Source organism: Alosa alosa, chromosome 4, assembly GCF_017589495.1.
Source record: "Alosa alosa isolate M-15738 ecotype Scorff River chromosome 4, AALO_Geno_1.1, whole genome shotgun sequence".
Classification (NCBI taxonomy): domain Eukaryota; kingdom Metazoa; phylum Chordata; class Actinopteri; order Clupeiformes; family Clupeidae; genus Alosa; species Alosa alosa.
The window spans coordinates 35704509-35723933 of NC_063192.1; the positions used below are offsets into that span (position 1 = coordinate 35704509).

At 42.8% G+C, this 19425-nt stretch overlaps 1 protein-coding gene across 4 annotated transcripts in view; it reads right to left on the reverse strand.

The window, feature by feature from the left end:
* slco4a1 (solute carrier organic anion transporter family, member 4A1) overlaps positions 1–19425 on the reverse strand; it is a 55385-nt gene that overhangs the window by 22428 nt on the left and 13532 nt on the right. For 3 of the 4 annotated variants that reach the window (XM_048241757.1, XM_048241754.1, XM_048241755.1), the window contains exons 2-3: positions 1561–2243; positions 245–620 (exon numbers count right to left, since the gene is read on the reverse strand). In XM_048241757.1, the coding sequence (XP_048097714.1) occupies positions 245–620; positions 1561–1968 (784 nt within the window). In that variant the 5' untranslated portion in view covers positions 1969–2243. Of the gene's footprint in view, positions 1–244; positions 621–1560; positions 2244–10879; positions 11028–19425 lie in introns of those variants that run through there. The other variant, XM_048241756.1, reaches the window with a different exon arrangement.

A 19425-nucleotide genomic window follows, 5' to 3' on the forward strand; every position in this document is an offset into this window, starting at 1 on the left:
GTAGGGTGGTTCATTCTAGGCATGCACATGCTGTTGTTAGGTTTCTTCTGTTGTGTATGGCCTTCGATGCAGGCCTGCTTCAGCTGATGGAGATGCTACATGCTACACATGGGGGGCTGAGCTGCAGGTGGTGTATGATGGAGATGCTACATGCTGCAGGTGATGTATGATGGAGATGCTACACACGGGGGGCTGAGCTGCAGGTGGTGTCTGCATGTGCATGTATCGATATGACTGTGCTCACCTATGTAGACTGGTGCGTAGCTGGACTTGACGTTCTCGTCCAGGTAGGTGACTCCCAGAGTGTAGAGCGGGGTGGCGCCCACGCCGTGCAGGAACTGGCCGAGCATGAAGACGTAGCGGTACGCCGAGAGGCCGCTGCCCGCGCTGTCTTGGCAAGTGTCCGTCACGTTGCTGGAGCAGAGGCCCGTCCGCTCGGGCACGCTGACCTGGTACGGCGGCGTGGTGAAGTGGGGCAGCGCGAACACCAGCGAGCCCAGCGCCATGACTAGCACGCCCCAACCCAGCCAGCGCGGCTTGTGCCCCGTGCCCCCAAAGTAGCTGACGAAGGCAAGGCACACGCAGGCAGCAATGTCATAGGAGCTGGCGATGAGACCCGCCTGAGGAGGGAGCAGGAGACACATTAGCATTATCACACAGACAAAGCTAGAGCTAGCATTACCACACAAACAAAGCTAGAGCTAGCATTACCACACAAACAAAGCTAGAGCTACCATTACCACACAGACAAAGCTAGAGCTAGCATTACCACACAGACGCTAGAGCTAGCATTACCACACAGACAAAGCTAGAGCTAGCATTACCACACAGAAGAAACTAGAGCTAGCATTACCACACAGATGACGCTAGAGTTAGCATTACCACACAGACAAAGCTAGAGTTAGCATTACCACACAGACAAAGCTACAAGGTTTACTGCAGCCTAAGAAGCTAGCTTAGAGGCACATAGACTGACTTCATCCAGGATACTGTAATAGACACATTTACTTCACACACATGTTGTGAGTATATGCAGTGTCATAGTGGCTGGCGATGAGACCAGCCTGAGAAGGGAGGAGACACATTTGCATTGGCAGCCTCATTTACGTCCACGTTTGCATTGTCATGAGGTACATAACGGCAATACAGTAGAGGGAGGAAACTGTGCATGCATACGTCTATATGACAGGAAACTGTGTCATGCATATGTCTACAACAGGAAAAGCAGTGCAGTCACCTATAACCTCTTTTAAAACCACTGTTGCGTGCAAGGCTCATACTCATTCTTATGTAGACTGTGAAGCCCCGCGTTCCATTACAGGAAGTCGATGCCTACTTCCCCTGTGGTTCAGTCAGACGCCTACTTCCCCTGTGGTTCAGTCAGACGCCTACTTCCCCTGTGGTTCAGTCAGACGCCTACTTCCCCTGTGGTTCAGTCAGACGCCTACTTCCCCTGTGGTTCAGTCAGATGCCTACTTCCCCTGTGGTTCAGTCAGACGCCTACTTCCCCTGTGTTTTAGTCAGACTCCTACTCCCCCTGTGTTTTAGTCAGACTCCTACCTGATAGCTGCGCAGGTCAAAGCGGCGCTCGATGGAGGTGATGACGGTGTTGATGAAGCCGTTGATGATCATGCCCTGCAGGAAGGAGGCCACGCACAGGAAGAAGAGCACCCAGCGTGGCGTGTTGAACGTCTGGATGGACCGCGGGGTCAGTCCTCCCCAGCCGCACAGGTTCTCTGCGTCCGAGGGGACGAACTTCAACCCCTGTGCCGCGTCCGCCAACCCGTCCCCGGCGCACATCTGGAGGTCGTCTCCCACCGGGCTGCCGAGGCTGGAGGCCGAGGGGCTGTCCGCCTGTGACTCCACCGGGCTCGGCGTGTCCAGCACCGGGCCAATGGGGCCATCGTGGAGGTCCAGAAGCTCCTGTTTGGAGCTGAAGGATGCATCAGCATTGAGCAGGTTGGGCATGGCCCTCTATAGGGCCGCGGAGTAGGGCTTGGTCTGGTGCCGCCTCTACAGGGGCTTGGTCTGCTCGCGTTGGTCTGGCGCGGTCTCTATGTTCCTCTGTGCCACCAGGGGAAACTTCCAAAGTCAGAGAGCACAAAACTGATGTCTACAAATCAATCACTATCGTTTACACCATGGGGTCCTTTTGTACTAGTTTGTCATCCGGTTTACATAATCCACTTTACACTGAGGCATTAAGAGGAAGGGGCTTTCTTAATGGGTGGGAAATCTTCATTCTGTACAGGAGGAGAGGAAAAAAGCAAAATCAGTTTCTGGTTAGATTGGACAGATGCACAAGTGTCCCTCAGAGCTCAATTAGTGTGAGCGCAAGCAAGGCCCTTAAGTCCAAACCGGCTCTACTGCTGAGCACCCACATCAGAATGCCACATCAGATAGATACAGATAGATAGATAGATAGATAGATAGATAGATAGATAGATAGATAGATAGACAGATACTTTATTGATCCCCAAGGGGAAATTCAAGGTCTCAGTAGCATACAGACATCACACACAACATTCACTAACAGCAGAAAAAGTAATTAAAAGTGTATAATATAAAAAAAGCACAAGTAAGCAATAAGGATAGTAGAAGATAAAGAATATACTAAAATACAATTATACTAAATAACACTAAATCTAAATCAAGTCTAAAACAGTAACCACATAGTGGGTGATTGAGACGCTTGCAATGAATGCCACATCAGAAGCCTCTAGTGACAGACCAACAGGGGGATTTCAAGATCGGGCTAGACAAAACACACTCTTGTCTTCGCACTTGGACTGAGAGTAGCACACCACACCAGTCTCTATCCAGATTGGTCAGGTGGTCTACCAGTCTCTATCCAGATTACTGGTCAGGTGGTGTACCAGTCTCTATCCAGATTGGTCAGGTGGTCTACCAGTCTCTATCCAGATTGGTCAGGTGGTGTACCAGTCTCAAACCTTATTGAATGTTGCATTATGGAATTGTATTTTTGCCCCTTAGTTCTGTCCAGGTGCTGGTACCTCTGTTCATTACACACACACTTATCCAACATCACATCACACACATGTTGAGGCACAGATATTGGTGTTGAATACATATGCTGAGGCACAGATATTGGTGTTGAATCTCTTGATCTTACACACACATGTTGAGGCACAGATATTGGTGTTGAATCTCTTGTGAAATGACCCAAATAAATGTGACATCCCAGTTTTCTGTGTGGAGCATCAACTATCAGTTCATTGTGTGTGTCTGCGTGTCTCTGTGAGTGTGTCTGTGTGTGTGTGTGTGTGTGTGCGTGCATGTCTGTGTGTGTGTGTGTCTGTGTGTGTGTGTGTGTGTGTGTGTGTGTGTGTGCATGTCTGTGTGTGTGTGTGTGTGTGTGTGCGTGCGTGCGTGCGTGTCTGTGTGTGTGTGTGTGTCTGTCTGTGTGTGTGTGTGTGTTAGTGTTTGTGTCTTTGTCCCTCTAACACACACACACACACACACTCTCGTCTCATCACACAGCAGTGGAGCGCTCAAAACCCTGCTAAGTACATGGTCTAATTTGGATTGGCGGAATTGCAGCCATTTACAGACAGAATGTTGCAGATCATTTGAAGGATCCAAGTCCTTGTATGGGCTCACACTAAAGCACTGTGTTTGTTTTTTCATCCTATGAACAAAATAGTTTAGACCACCATTATGACCGGCATTAATATACAGTAGCATAGGCCAATCCAACTGCGTAATTTACACAGAAGGCTATTACTATTCCTAATATGAATATTATTTATTATTGACTGTCAGCTACAACCACAAATGTTCAGTTTCTGCTTTGCTGCTAGACGTGCTCACCACACTTCTTTTTCTAACACTTCCTATTTGGACGTGTTAGAACAGTTAAACTAGCCTAGTGAGCCTATTGCCTCCTATTGGCTGAATATACATGTTTTCCCCTCAAGAAAGACGAAATCTAGTTTTAAAAAGTTTTTAACATTTAAAAATGATTATTTTGTCTTTATAATACTCTCATCTCAATCTCATACTCCTGGCATACCACCAGAGTGAGTTAATTGAAAACAGAGCTATTGGTTTAGAGTCTAAACTAGACTATAGACTAGATTCAAAAGAAAGTCTGGGGTAAACTGCGTCTTACTTCTGAATGTCTTATGTGGCATTCCATTTTACCTGTTTAATACATATAGTTCAGTCATGCGATTGAAACCCAAATAGTATTTGGATTTAAAGGCTGAATAAAAACATGACCACTGGGTCTAATTCCAAAGGTGTTCCCTCTGATTTCCCTGTACTGAGCTGATCACAAGCCACACCCCTCTTTAGCACCCAAGCAGTCCAGAGTTGATCAATATGGAGCCAGCAACAGCCACACTGCCCACCAGGCCTGCTTTTATTACGTAAAGGGCCCCTGTGGAACGTTTTCAGTTGTTTGTTAACAACATCAATATTTCCCATTCATAAATGTGGCCACATTCATATTTAATTACCACCACCACCAAATCGAAGCATACCTATTGGCTTAGAAATCCTCATTTACATTTACATAGTGCAGTGTCGACTTGCCGTGTACGTGTACCATTTTAAAATAACGGTGGCCAGCAAGGGACGTATGCGAAATACAGCTCAGTCTTTGGTGTCTGCATGCATAGAAAAAACATTAGCTTGGATTCATCTGCAGAATTTCCCTACATTCAGCAATGTAAGTTACGAGCCCATTTTCTACAAGTCATATGTCTTTCTAACAATCTGACATTGAAATCCAACGAAATAAATAAAGAGAAAAATAACTTTGTGATCTGTCACCGGCTCACTTGATCTCTAGTTTCTAGACCCAGAGACAATTGACAACCTAACCTAACATAGTTTTGCTAGGACTAGTAGACTACCACAAAGTTGCTGAACGTGTGTTATTTCAGGTTAGTTTGCAACAATATACAAATTTAACCAAAGTCCTTAGCTGCTACCTAGCTAGCGAACATAACTAGCCGTTCCCATTCACTTTCCATTTACTGTGCTAACGTTAGCTAGCTAGCTTCAGTAGCTCGGTTAACAGGCAAAATTAAACTATTTATTCCGTGGCCTAAAGAGTGTTTCATTGGCATCACACATAAGCAATGGCAATAAAATAGTACACAAAATTGTATTAATATGTTGTTATTGCTTATTCAGAGAGAGGTTTATGCTTCAACGTGCCTTGGAGTCCAGAACTAGTGCCAGTTTTGATGTGTGACGGCTCCCGTAGTTCTAAACGTGTATGTACTGCAACACATTTACATACAGAAACATGACAAAGCACATTTACATACAGAAACATGACAAAGCACATTTACAGAAACATGACAAAGCAGCCCCAGTCACACTCTCACTCCCTGATACAGCACCACATCCAATCCCGCCACCACACCTCTCTAATCCTGCTGACCAGCCACAGGCTAATCTATCTGGCTAACGCTAGCTGGAGTCCATCACACCTCTTTAATCATGCTGACCAGCCACAGGCTAATCTACCTGGCTAACGCTAGCTGGAGTCCCACCACACCTCTCTAATCCTGCTGACCAGCCACAGGCTAATCTACCTACTCCTGGGTTACACACTCACTCGGCCCACTGCTCACCAGACCAGCCATCATGCTCGAAGGCAAACTCAGCTGCCGCTGCAGTTGTCATGCTTAAAAGGAAAGTGCACTATGCAGACAGCATGGGTCGAGACATTAACAGAACACTTCCTTGTGAGTCAGTATGTGTGAGTGTATGTCTATGAACGTGCGTGTGACAGTATTTGAGTGTGTGTCTTTCATTTTCTCTCAAAGTAGCCGGGAGCGAGGGAAACAGTGCATCAGTGTCTCCAGATACCCCACAGAAAAAACCCTCAGAAAAAAAGCCTTTTGGCAAGAAACTTCCCGGCCACTTAAGCCAGCGTTACTACAAAGAGAACCCTCTGGATAGCAAGACACTGTTCTTAAAGAGAGAACACTCAGGATAACAAGACACTGTTCTGAAAAAAAGAACCCTCTGGATAGCAAGAGTCACTGTTCTAAAACAGAGAACCCTCTGGATAGCAAGACACTGTTCTAAAAGAGAGAACCCTCTGAAGAACCCTCTGGATAGCAAGCCAGCGTTATTACAGAGAGAACCCTCTGGATAGCAAGACATTTGTGAAATACTGCACTGTCTTTCTCAAACACTCTGTAGGTACTTGCCCAGTTACCCACAGTCCTTACCCTCCTTTCATACCAGTGCCACGTGTTGGCAGTTATGGAAAAGCACATCAACATTCCACTGCAAGAAAAATCCAATACATGGACTGTACTCGCAAATTTTTTAAAATTGCAACCATAGATAGAAGCATACATAGAAATCACATACACTAGAGCCTTGCACACAAAAACACACACACACTAGGGTCTTACACATACACACACACAAACTAGGGTCTTACACACAGACACACACACACACACACACTAGGGTCTCACACAGTATCAGGTCAGATTAGATTAGGAGTAAAAGATGTAAGTATATCAGGTCAGATTAGATTAGGAGCATAAATATCAATAAAATAACTTGTACATTAAGGTGGAGAGAGTCAGCTCATCAGCGAGCGTCCAAGTTGCAGTTGTTAAAAAGGCTTTGGCCAGTGGTCTCCAAGAGCAGTGACCATACTAAGTGAATTATAGTGACCATAGTGGATTATAGTGGCCATAGTGGATTATAGTGACCATAGTGGATTATAGTGGATTATAGTGACCATAGTGGATTATAGTGACCATAGTGGCCATAGTGGATTATAGTGGCCATAGTGGATTATAGTGGATTATAGTGGCCATAGTGGATTATAGTGACCATAGTGGATTATAGTGGCCATAGTGGATTATAGTGACCATAGTGGATTATAGTGGCCATAGTGGATTATAGTGACCATAGTGGATTATAGTGGATTATAGTGACCATAGTGGATTATAGTGGCCATAGTGGATTATAGTGACCATAGTGGATTATAGTGGATTATAGTGACCATAGTGGATTGTAGTGGATTATAGTGACCATAGTGGCCATAGTGGATTATAGTGACCATAGTTTATAGTGGATTATAGTGGATTATAGTGACCATAGTGGACTATAGTGGCCATAGTGGATTATAGTGACCATAGTGGATTATAGTGGATTATAGTGACCATAGTGGCCATAGTGGATTATAGTGACCATAGTGGATTATAGTGGCCATAGTGGATTATAGTGGATTATAGTGGCCATAGTGGATTATAGTGACCATAGTGGATTATAGTGACCATAGTGGATTATAGTGGATTATAGTGGCCATAGTGGATTATAGTGACCATAGTGGATTATAGTGACCATAGTGGCTATAGTGACCATAGTGGATTATAGTGGATTATAGTGGATTATAGTGACCATAGTGGATTATAGTGGCCATAGTGGATTATAGTGACCATAGTGGCCATAGTGGATTATAGTGGCCATAGTGGATTATAGTGACCATAATGGATTATAGTGGCCATAGTGACCATAGTGGATTATAGTGGATTATAGTGACAATAGTGAATTATAGTGGATTATAGTGACAATAGTGGATTATAGTGACCATAGTGGATTATAGTGGCCATAGTGAATTATAGTGACCATAGTGAATTATAGTGGATTATAGTGACCATAGTGAATTATAGTGGATTATAGTGACAATAGTGGATTATAGTGGATTATAGTGGATTATAGTGACCATAGTGGATTATAGTGGCCATAGTGGATTATAGTGACCATAGTGGATTATAGTGACCATAGTGGATTATAGTGGATTATAGTGGCCATAGTGAATTATAGTGAACATAGTGGATTATAGTATCTCAATCTATTTCCAGAATGTAGGCCTATTTCAGCTTTGCATAACTCCACCTGCCATTCCAAACTGGCGGAGCAGCACATGTTGGCCTGCGTGTGGCTGCATCCTGCCGTCTCTAGGAAACAATGGGAAATCCATGACTGCACCAGCAGCGACAGCACGGCCACATCGACCCCAGGCTACTGAGCATGCAAAACCAGCGTTTGCATAACACACATAACACGCTGACGTGCCGTAAGACCTCCCGTAGGTCATCTAGGAGAGGCTAACTGGAAGTGCCACGCGGGCCGGGGCCAGTGGAAGCACCCTCACAGCCGGTCAACTCACCCAGGCTGCTGATGGAGGGAAAATGGCAACTCACCCAGGCTAGGTTGCTGCTGATGGAGGGCAAATGGCAGCTCACCCAGGCTAGCTTGCTGCTGATGGAGGGCAAATGGCAGCTCACCCAGGCTGCTGATGGAGGGCAAATGGCAGCGTTCCCAGGCTGCTGATGGAGGGCAAATGGCAGCGTTCCCAGGCTGCTGATGGAGGGCAAATGGCAGCTCACCCAGGCTAGGTTGCTGCTGATGGAGGGCAAATGGCAGCGTTCCCACGGTCAGGGGCTGGTTTTAACGAAGACCAGAGTCTCAGCATTCAGAATGCCCGCCAGTTGGGAGTCCAACCAGATAATCCAATTAGAGCTAAATTAAGTCTCATTGAGCAGCTGATTGATTGTCAAGAGAGGATCTAACCTTGGAGCACGTGTTCCCTGGCCTGACAGAGGGAGTCAAATTCAAGACAAAAATACAGGATGTGGAATTTCTGTCTGTGTAAAGGTTGGAGTGAAATTAATAATACATTTACAATCGTGTTGCTATGTCATAAAGTAGTCTTGATCAAAACAGACAAAATACAAAAAGGTTGGCCTGCAGGTCCAGTGGGTTCAGGGTGAGCTGCTTCGCTCTGGAAATGAGACTTTCACGGTTGTTTGTTTGGACAGCCTCACATCAAGGGCTTGAATGAGTGTACAATCTGACATCTTATGTGGTGTTTGTGGAAACTTTATAGAGGTTTTAATTGTCCGATGTTTAATTGTTCTATTTGTTTCATTTCTAATTTTAAAAGGGCCATCAAAACACAGGAAGCTCAGATCAGTGTGTCTCTGTTTAGCTGTGTCTAAGAATGGCAGTGGTGTTTGCTTTGGATGCGCGAGGCTTCCTTCTGTAACGCCACAAAACAAGTCAAAGGAAAGCCATCTTTGATGTTTCATGTCCTCACACCCCACAGCTCACCGGGAGTCTGGCATGAACATGTTCACTGTGACGTGTGGGGAAGGACACTGATCAAAGCTGAACGCCTGGACGAGCTTTCTCACCAACTCTGAACCTTAACTCCAAAACAATATGTCAAACAATATTACACCATTTCTACATTACCACAGAAATGATTATGAAACTATAGGATTCTAGGCCTGAGTATTGGCTGGGTGGATGTTCCTCAGTTTCTCACATTCAAGGAGTAATCCCAAGCCTGGCAGCAGGTTGGATGCATTGCCTTTCTGCATTGTTAAAGGCATCCATTGCATGTTTTCAAGTCATTGCTAAACTAACGCGTAATAGGAAGAGCTGTGTGTGCTCCAGAGCTGCACATTTAAGGTGAGTCACTCAGGCAACCCGCCTCTATGAGCAATTGATTTTTGAAATATACATTTCAAACACTTCTCTTAACTCAACTTAAAAAAATGTGAAGGTCCAAACACTTTTAAGTTGACTATATATCTGCAAAAGCAGAGACTGTCTTCGCTACAAGTCTATTAATTAGTGTGCACGGTCATAGTTCATTTATTATTAGCGTCAAACAAGCAATGACTTTTGGCCGAAGAGGATTTTGTGTCAACGCAGAGGTAAGTCTTCCCATCCTGAATTAGTGACGTCAGGTTCAAAGTTTGAAATATCACAAGTCTACTTGTCTACCTGATAGAATCTTTACTTGTGATATTCTATCAGGTAGACACTTAACTTTCTATCATCTTTCTATAATCTATCATCAGCCTAACTTTTTAGCTTTCTGTCTTTCAAGAATAACTTTTTGTATCTGTTGCTACTGTGATAAAAAGATGAACAAAGATAGATGTCTAGTAAAGCAAATCATATCCATTCCTCTGTTACTATCACCAATGAAGAGCTTCCATAACATTTTGCTCCATCGTCTACTTTTTTCTGTTAATAGTGACACACCCACAACATAATGAATACAACAGACTAGAAGATTCTCCTTTTAGTTTCCAAAGGCCACTGCTTATGGGAAGTGTCTCCTGGTAAAAATCATCCAGTGACAGATGACTAAAAAGAGATCAAAAATGAAAGCATTTGTCAGCAATGACAGCAAGACAGTCAACTTAGAAATGGGTGCTATCCTTATTCCAAAGTCATCAATACAAATTATTAATTTGCTGTGCAGTGATAAGAACAAATATAACTGCATAACACACACACATCACATCTGCAGGTTTTAACACACACACACACACACACACACACATCGTGGCAGATTCACATCTACAGGTTTTAGAATACTTTGAATTGAAGCCTGTTGTGCTTCCTTCCTTTGTATAGGGCATGTGGAAAACACAACAAACACTGGGCTGCAGACCAAGACAGCCTGATCCAAATCACTCAGGGGTGCTTGAGGTCTCCCTTGTGACGCAGGGTGCAGCATGGTTTGCTCCAGGCTCAACCCAAATACGTTAAGTGAACCAAACTGACTTGATATTAATGGCTGCTGACATGAGCGCAGCAAGAGGAATGCCCTCTGGATATCTGGACTCATGTGTCAAATCATGTATTATACGAATATATACATACATTGTACTGCCGAAGCACATATTGAAAATGTACAGTATTTACATTGGGTCATGGAGTTAAAGTGAAACTCTGAAATTATGACGTTAAAGCATTTTACAGCAGAATTACTCATCTCACAACTGTTGAGTGAATGTTTGACTTAAACAATTTATCACAACATGTCTTCATATTCCATTTCACTCACCTGGAGGTAGACACACCAGAATTCATTGATTAACTGACAGCATTTAGGCTTGGCCCTGCTGGGAACTTTGTCTTAAGGGAATGTCATCAGCTATGATAAAACCCAACCATGGTGGTGGACTTTGCACGATTTTCAATTTTTACTTCCTCGACCCACCTTTGTATTACAGGTGAGTCATATACAATGGCCAGGTAAGAGGTTCCTTTGGATTACAGGTGAGTCATAGACAATGGCCAGGTAAGTGGTTCCTGTGTTGGTGTGACACCCTGCGAGTCACCGAGTTCAAGGCACTGCACACTGCACACCTCCTACCCACACACACAGTGAGATCAAGTATGTGTGTGTGTGTGTGTGTATGTGTGTGTATGTATAAGTATAAGTATAAATACTCTTTTGATCCCGTGAGGGAAATTTGATCTCTGCATTTATCCCAAATGAATTGAGCTGCCTGCATGAACACACAGTGAGGTGAAGCACACACTAACTGAGCTGCCAGCGTGGGTTCCTATACTGGGCAGCGTGGGTTCCTATGGGCAGCGTGGGTTCCTATACTGGGCAGCGTGGGTTCCTATACTGGGCAGCGTGGGTTCCTATACTGGGCAGCGTGGGTTCCTGTACTGGGCAGCGTGGGTTCCTGTACTGGGCAGCGTGGGTTCCTATACTGGACCTTACATTTCACCACACACAGCAAATACAGTGGGCAGTGCTTCGACTTGGCCAGCTTCCCTCACGGTCCGCACGCGGCATCACGCGACTTTAATTTGTATTTTTCCAGTGACGCTGCAACGACGCTGCAACAACCGGCAGAGGTCTCAAGTGAGCAGGGTGTCTCGTAAAAAGAAATGAGCTGGAAAACCCTACACAGACTTCACTACAGACTTTAGCAGACTGGTTTAGAAATAATTTAATAGCCAGATATATGCCTGCCCTGAAATATTTTGTTAACAGCGAGTGAATCCCGTTTGCAGCCGTAGAACAAACGCAGGACAAATTAAACATTCTGGTTTTCTCCGAGTGCAACGATGATAGACAGACATCATTTGGACAAAATATAGAGCATATTAACCTCCGTTGCTCAGCCAAATGCCTTCCTGTTACGTCCTGTTATCACAGAGTTACAGGCGATAAACTATTGTTGATGGTCACAAGTTTACTTCATTAGCGTTTATTTTTTTGATTATTAAAGAGTGTTTTTCATTTAAAGGCTTGACTTCGTGCTTATTCAGAAGAGCATTTAGTGCTCTCCCCAATCCCAGACGTTCACATTGCATGTTTGTTTGTAATGGATGCAACCGCGAGATACGCTTGTCATAGGCGCCGATACCATGGGTGCTCCGTCTCTCGGGCACCCACTGAAAACATCGAGCACCCACGTATGCCAGCTTACAGTCCCGGCTAAATTTACATTCATTTAAAATCAAACATCGCAGTTTATGTTAAATTCAGCATCTCATATAATGTGATTGGATATGTTGCTGTCAATTCCCTTCTTCATATACTAACCACCAATGAGAGCGTCTCTTGTATGAAAATTCCTGACACTTCCCACCTGAAGAATTAACGCAAGGCTTTGTCGGGTCTTCAGCCCCGAATGTTTAAAATGTATATAGCCCTAAATATCATTTTGTAATATCAAATAACATAAAAGTAGTCTGACAAAGCTTATTGTGTGTGACACAGCTAAACACTGGTCCCTCATAGAACGTCTATAACATAGCCTAGGTGGTCGCAACTCACAAAAGTAAAGCAGATAGAAAGAACTCACGCAAATCTAGCCTACAACACGCAGACAGCTTTATGTGCAGGGGTTAGCCTACAATAACGTCATCACCAAATACATCTTTTATTTTTAGTTGATCAACCACAAAGAGTAGCATAGGCCTACTGTGCACAGTGCTCTGACGACTGTAGCAGCCCAAGGTAACTAGTTGTTGTAGATGAGAGGCAACCCCTTGTTTCAGATAGCCTGGACAACATGTTACCTGGGTGTTGCCTACGTTATTAATTAATGGTAGCCTACAATAGTTAATTGATTCGCGTAACATATTAGTTGGCTCAAAGAGTAGGGAATCAGGATGGAGAGTCACGCATGTGTTGCTTTTGCGGGATCGAATCAGTTTAATGCTAGTTTTCAAAACATATATTTTTACATGTCTTTTGTCAGTGGCTGTAATATAATATAGCTCATCATGGCGTATGAAAAAGCGACTTCAAACCGCCTAAAACAACTTGTTTGTGAATGTCTGACAACTGCTGCAGCGCATGCAGCGCAAAGGAAACCAGTAGGTGGAGAAACCAGAAGGCACACAACACCGGAACGATTTTAAGGCTATTTCGCATAGGCTACTCAATGGTGCTATTTCACACGCATTATAGCGACCCCCACTCACCGGGGTTAGGTGGAAGGTGTTAATAGACAATTGGCGTAGCCTACAGTGGACTAGGGCTGTCAAAATTGCTAAAAAATTACGTTCGAATATCCCCTCTAAAATAAACACATGTATTCGAATATATTGGAATATCTAGGCTATATTATTAGTGCATTATGTCAGTGACGCGCATCATGTCATCTGTTTTTAACTTTTTGTATGGTTATTGCTTGACAGGGGGGATCCCAAGCAGCTTTCAGCCATAAGGCATTTCCTAATTCACCCGACACTGATATTCAAAATGTTGAAACTTTTTCGGCATAGCCTATAAGCAGTTTAATTAAATGTAATGTTAGTTGTAAACAAACGGGCTACTTGGTGAGGCTTGGCCTCACAGATGCGCTCGTGCCTTAAATGGCAATACAAATCTTCACGATAGGCCTATTAACTGACCGCCCGATTCACGTTGGCTGGGGGGCAGGGGGGGGCCATCAGACATTTGTTCCCAAGGGTCTATGAATTGTTAATCCGGCCCTGCCCCCAACGAACGCAACTTTCCACCTCTGAGACAGCTGAAAAGAAGTCTAGAGGACTCCTAACTCACTAAGACCTACTTACTGTAGGCTGCGCAAAGCAAAGGCCTTTTTTGGGCAAGCCTGCATTTAAGGCAGGCCTTCTGTTGAAGAATTTTATATAAATCCTGCGCTAATACTACTAACAGTAATCCTCCTACCCCCCGCTACCACAGCTGTGGATAGTGTGGCATGCTCACGCTTTATGTCTCCTTCTTGCAAACTAGGCCTATAGCCCAACCATTTACGTCTTCAAAAAATAACAACTTGCCAGATATGACTTCATATCTTTGGACTTCATTCAGCATTTTGTTCTTCCACTGGAAATGACTCTTCTACATTTGCTGCCTGCTGCATCCTTTCTGTTTGTATTGTTTAGAAAATGTTTGACGTCTTGAGTTAATGCATTAAACATTGTTTGCTGGTAACCAGCCACAAATAGCCTACAGATTCTTGCGTGCGTACATTCTCTATTCTCTCCAAAATGTGCCCGTTCTATAGGCTGGCCAAGTGCGTAATTCTGCGGCATAAAGCAGATGTATTTGTTTATTTTACAGAAAAATAAAAATAACCTGTCAAGCAGTCAATTGGCTACATTGCAGTCAATAAGTAGGGCAAATTACGAAACCAAAACGTGGGTCATAGTTGTCTAAGCCTCTGCTGTGAGGCCAAACCCATGAACAAAGACGCATTGATATCTGCAATACTTTTTTTTTTTGGCGAAACAAGCTCACAGCCAAACGAGTCATAGCACTGAAGGGAGAGGCAACTGGCATGTGATTTCCCCACGGGCCAATAGATGTACAAGTTTTCTCCTGTGCCTAACGATTAACGATATTTAATCCAGTGTTTTGTCAAATTGCAAAATGCTATTCGTTTTAACGAATTTTTATCTTAATTGCTTTATACTCAATACTTGACCAATGGCTATTGCATCTGTCTATTGAAAGTGAGAATGTGGCATGTGATCTACTGTGTAGGCTTCATAAAATAAAATAAACAGATTGCTAATGGCCTACAAGCTGATCTGGGGTGCGTTTCCTGTACAACTACGGAGGTTAGCTTTTTACTAACAGGATGCATCGTTCAACTAACCAACATGTAAGTTACGACTGTTTCCCAAAACTGTCGTACTTACATAGTACTGTAAGTTTGGACCATGATAGTCCAGAAACTAAGGTGGTTAATGACGTTTAGTAGCACGTGAACGGGCACCTGCACATACTTCTGTGGCGCATTGAGTTAAGGCCAGCAGATGACAGCCGCCGTTGCACAGCACTTACCAGTCCCCTGTCCAAGAGTTCGAATTTGGGTTAAGATTTTGACAACAACATTGACATTGTTGTTTACCTAAGTTTATCTTTTGTGCAGATCATATTATCAAAATCAGAATCAGTCTTCTTGGCTTGGTTTGCGTAAACTAACAAGGACCCCCCCCCCCTCCATGAAAATCAAAGTCTACATATTCTCAGCTGACTCGTCAAAAAGTGCGCACCACCTTATTATTATCTGCAGGTGTGTGACTTTTACTTACGTGCACATGGCTGCAAATTGACTTTTAATTTATGTTTTTTCTGGCTTGGGCATTTTAAAATGGATTAAAATGGATGTATGGTGGTTAGAAGTGTAAATATCAATTAGAAACCTAAATATATTTATAATTATTAATTTGCAAACAAATAACTGGCGTCAGTGACGTCTTTGACATGAAGATCCCTGGAACTATGCTTCTACTAGCATTCTACCACAGGTTGAGAGGTGTAGTTGTAACTACACAACTTTACGATAGTGGTTGCTACTATGGTTTTGGGAAACACTAACGTAGTGTAACGATGCATTGGACTATGTAAGTTCCAAATATGAATGTAATTCTGCGGCATAAAGCAGATGTATTTGTTTATTGTACAGAAAAATAAAAATGACATATCAAGCAGTCAATTGACTATATTGCAGTCAAGAAGTAGGGCAAATTAATTTACGAAACCAAAACGTGGGTCATAGTTGTCTGACTCTATAGCGTAGCCTGTTAAAAACGTTGCAGAAGCCTACCCAAGGCTACAGATTAATTCTGAACAGTTATTTCTCTACTGGCTCAATTATCACACCACTGTTTTGATTTGCGTAGTTGCGTTAACCCAACACTGACAATAATGTAGACAGCAAATTTCAATTTCCGTTACCACCGTGTAGTCAAGCCTTAAGCCATACCCAAGTAGCCTAAATCGAGGGAAATCGAGCTTTTTCAGAAGGGGCGGCAGGCCGAGCGATGTACAGTGGCAGAGCGACGCACAGTGGCTGAAAATGGTACTAAAGCTTCACGCAGCTTCACGCCTTGTAATGCGCGACTGAAGTGGCCATTTGAAAGCGATGCCCACTGTATATGAGTGTTAAAATGTTAGGGACAGTGTTGAATAAAGAGTGTTGGTGTTATTTTAACACCACACAGTTATAAACTAGCACTGCTAGTGTTGCCTGTAACTTATTTGCGTTGTCAAATCAGAGTGTTAAGCTCAACGGTGTTGATGCAGATCTAAGCCACGCCCTTACATAACGGTTGTCCAGGACGTGATCAAGAAGAAAAACTTTCTCCTGCACCATTTTCTTTCACATGGGAATACACAAAACGGTAGAAGGTAAGTGATTAATTTGACTGTGTGACTGGGTATTCAAGACTTAGTCATACACCTATTTTATCATAATTAATATTTGCTTCATTATTTGTACTTATTTAAGTTGTAACCGTCTGTTTTGTATTATAACATTAGGTAATAGCTAGGTTATAGCAAAGATTTTAGCATGATTCAACGTTACTCTCAGGTTATAACGTTAGTGAACAGTTTACTCCCTGATAATGAACCTAACTGTAAGCGGGAATATATCGTTGGACTTGTTAAAAAGTGAAGTTATTAGGCTGTATTGGTTATGTCAGAGTTGAAAATTGCAATGCGCAGTGTTTAGCGGGAGTAGCATGTTACATTATTGCTAACTAGCAAGCTGGCTAACGTTAAGTTAACGTTAACGTAGTCACATTTGGCTGCTGCAAGCTGAGATGGTGAAAACATGTATGCTAGCCATCATTGACAGGATTGGTGTGACTTATTACATGGACTTCTAACCATGTCCATATTGGTCTACAAAAATACATCGCAACATCGAAAAAGCATTACTGGTAGAAAGACGTTGCGAAAACTACACTTCCCATCAACATTAGCGGTTTCGCGGTATTTCGGAACGTACAAAGGGGCCGGAAGAAGCGGAATGTTCTTCCCAACCACCGACTTCATTCATCGAGTTGATCAAGTAATATACCAACCATGAAGAAAGATAAAGGAAGAGAACAGGGTGGCATTCTGAGATGGTAGTGAGAGAAGGAATGGTAATATTTACTTTAGCCCTGTTGATGAATTGGCTGAAATAGGCTATGCAAAATATAGATGTGGTGAACAGGGGGGGATGAATGTTAGCCTCCTGTAATACTCGTCTTCTCCAATACAAAGAGTTGCTACTGACAACTCAACTGGCATGCATGCTCATTTTCACCGAATATAATCTTCATAACGACAATTATGTCGATGTTGTACAATTATAAGAAGGCCTACAAAACGAAAAATTTGCCCACTGACTATAAGTCAGATATTTCAAATAAATATAAATATATTTGATTAGGCTATGCTGGGTTTCGTGGAAGTGAAGATGACTGTTTTAGTAGTAGTATTAGGCAGTATGGAGTCAGATAGGCTCAGGTCACCATGGACATATTTGGATTTGCCCAATTTTGCAGGAGACTTGATATACAGGCTAATTGCTATATGACCGTGTCAGGATCCTGCAGGGACTGATTGACTCATGTGACTGTCTCCACCCTTGTATGGTCTGCACTTCCTGTCTCATTAGTTTGGTCCAGTCCAGTCCTCTGTCTTTCTGTTAATTAGTCTGTGTATATTTACCTGTTCCTCTGTTCTTTGACGGTTTGTTTCTGTGTCGTGTTGGAAGTCTTGTAAGTATAGTTTGTATACTTAATAAAACGTGGTTGTTCATACTTTTGTTTGAAAGAGTCTTGCGCTTGGGTCCTATCCTGTCTACCCTGACAGATTAGATTAGACAGTGTATAATACTAATAAAACAAAATCTAGAAAAATGTCAGTCATTCTTAATCTTTGAAACTGGTGCATTGACATGTTTAACTGTTTGCCTGAGATTTGTGTTGTATCAATTTATTTTTTAGCAAAGAAATGCTGGTTCAAGTGGAGTGCAAGGGTGTCCTGAAATGGGTTCGAATACCAATGAAGGATGACCACTATGAACTATGAACTATGACTACTTTCAGTTCTTTCAAGAAGGTAAGTAAAAGGGTAACTCACCTATTATTGCCAAAATGGGTCAGTTCATTACACCTATTATTGCCAATATGGGTCAGTTCTTTACACCTATTATTGCCAATATGGGTCAGTTCTTGATTATTAACAGCCAAGTGAATAAACCTCATGAATGTTTTATTCTAAAACAGTTATTTCATCGTGTTATAGGTTAAAACGTAATGGCATCTTTTTTGTGATGCTGTTGCCAAACAGCTTTTAAGTACATTATCACCACCTTCTCACGGCAGTGCATTGGTAGTCCAATGACTACCATTTCTGTGTAGAGGCTGCACCCGAGTATTAGTTGCAGAGATGCAGGAATTTTACAAAATTACTGTATCAGCTGTGGTTAACAGTTCAGAAATTACAGTAATTGTTTTGGATCTCAGTTTCAGCTAAATTCAACCTGCCAAACGAATCTGATGTGGACCTGAAGGACTCATCAGGAGTTGATGTAGATGCTGACATTTTTGATGAGTTAGTGAGATCTGCTGCAGTGTCTTTCAAGGTGTTCACTGAGGACTCTGGTAAGACACAGAAATGCCCCTCCCATTGCATTTACATTTAGGTCATTTAGCAGACTCTTTTGTCTAGAGTGACTTAAAATGAGTACATCTGTCAATAGGAACAGAAACAACAATATTGCTATTGGTAAAATTGGGTGATGTTGCTTTATGTAAAATATATTTTCCAATTAAACTTAAATATTATTAAACTGTGCCCCCTTCCCTTAGCTGAGTCTCTGAGGCCTCCTTCTGCAGTTGAGTCTGCGAGTTCAGGCTCCACTGTTATTACAGAATGCACCAAAGCACGGAGAAGGCAACTGGTAGAAGGACCACCTGACCGTAAGGCAGCAAAAGATGTAAGTAGTTCTTAGGTTGTTGGTAGGATGTGAAACCATTTTCAAAATGCATAGCAAGTTTACATGCAACCTCTATATTACAGATAGTCTATGTAGCTCTACATCAAAAAACCGGGGGTGAAGACATTCAAAGAGTACAACGCGACCAAAAGCCTTTCTGATCAAACAAGAAGAAAACTTGTCAACATCCTAGTGGCAGATATGATCGAGAGTCATGGGTAAGTGACCAATAAAATACAACCCCAATTCCAGAAAAATTAAGACGTTGTGTAAAATGTTAATGAAAACAGAATGCTATGATTTACAAATTATGTTATCCCTTTATCTAATTGTGAATAGTGCAAAGACCAACATAACAACTGTTGGCACAGAAAAAGTTATTGTT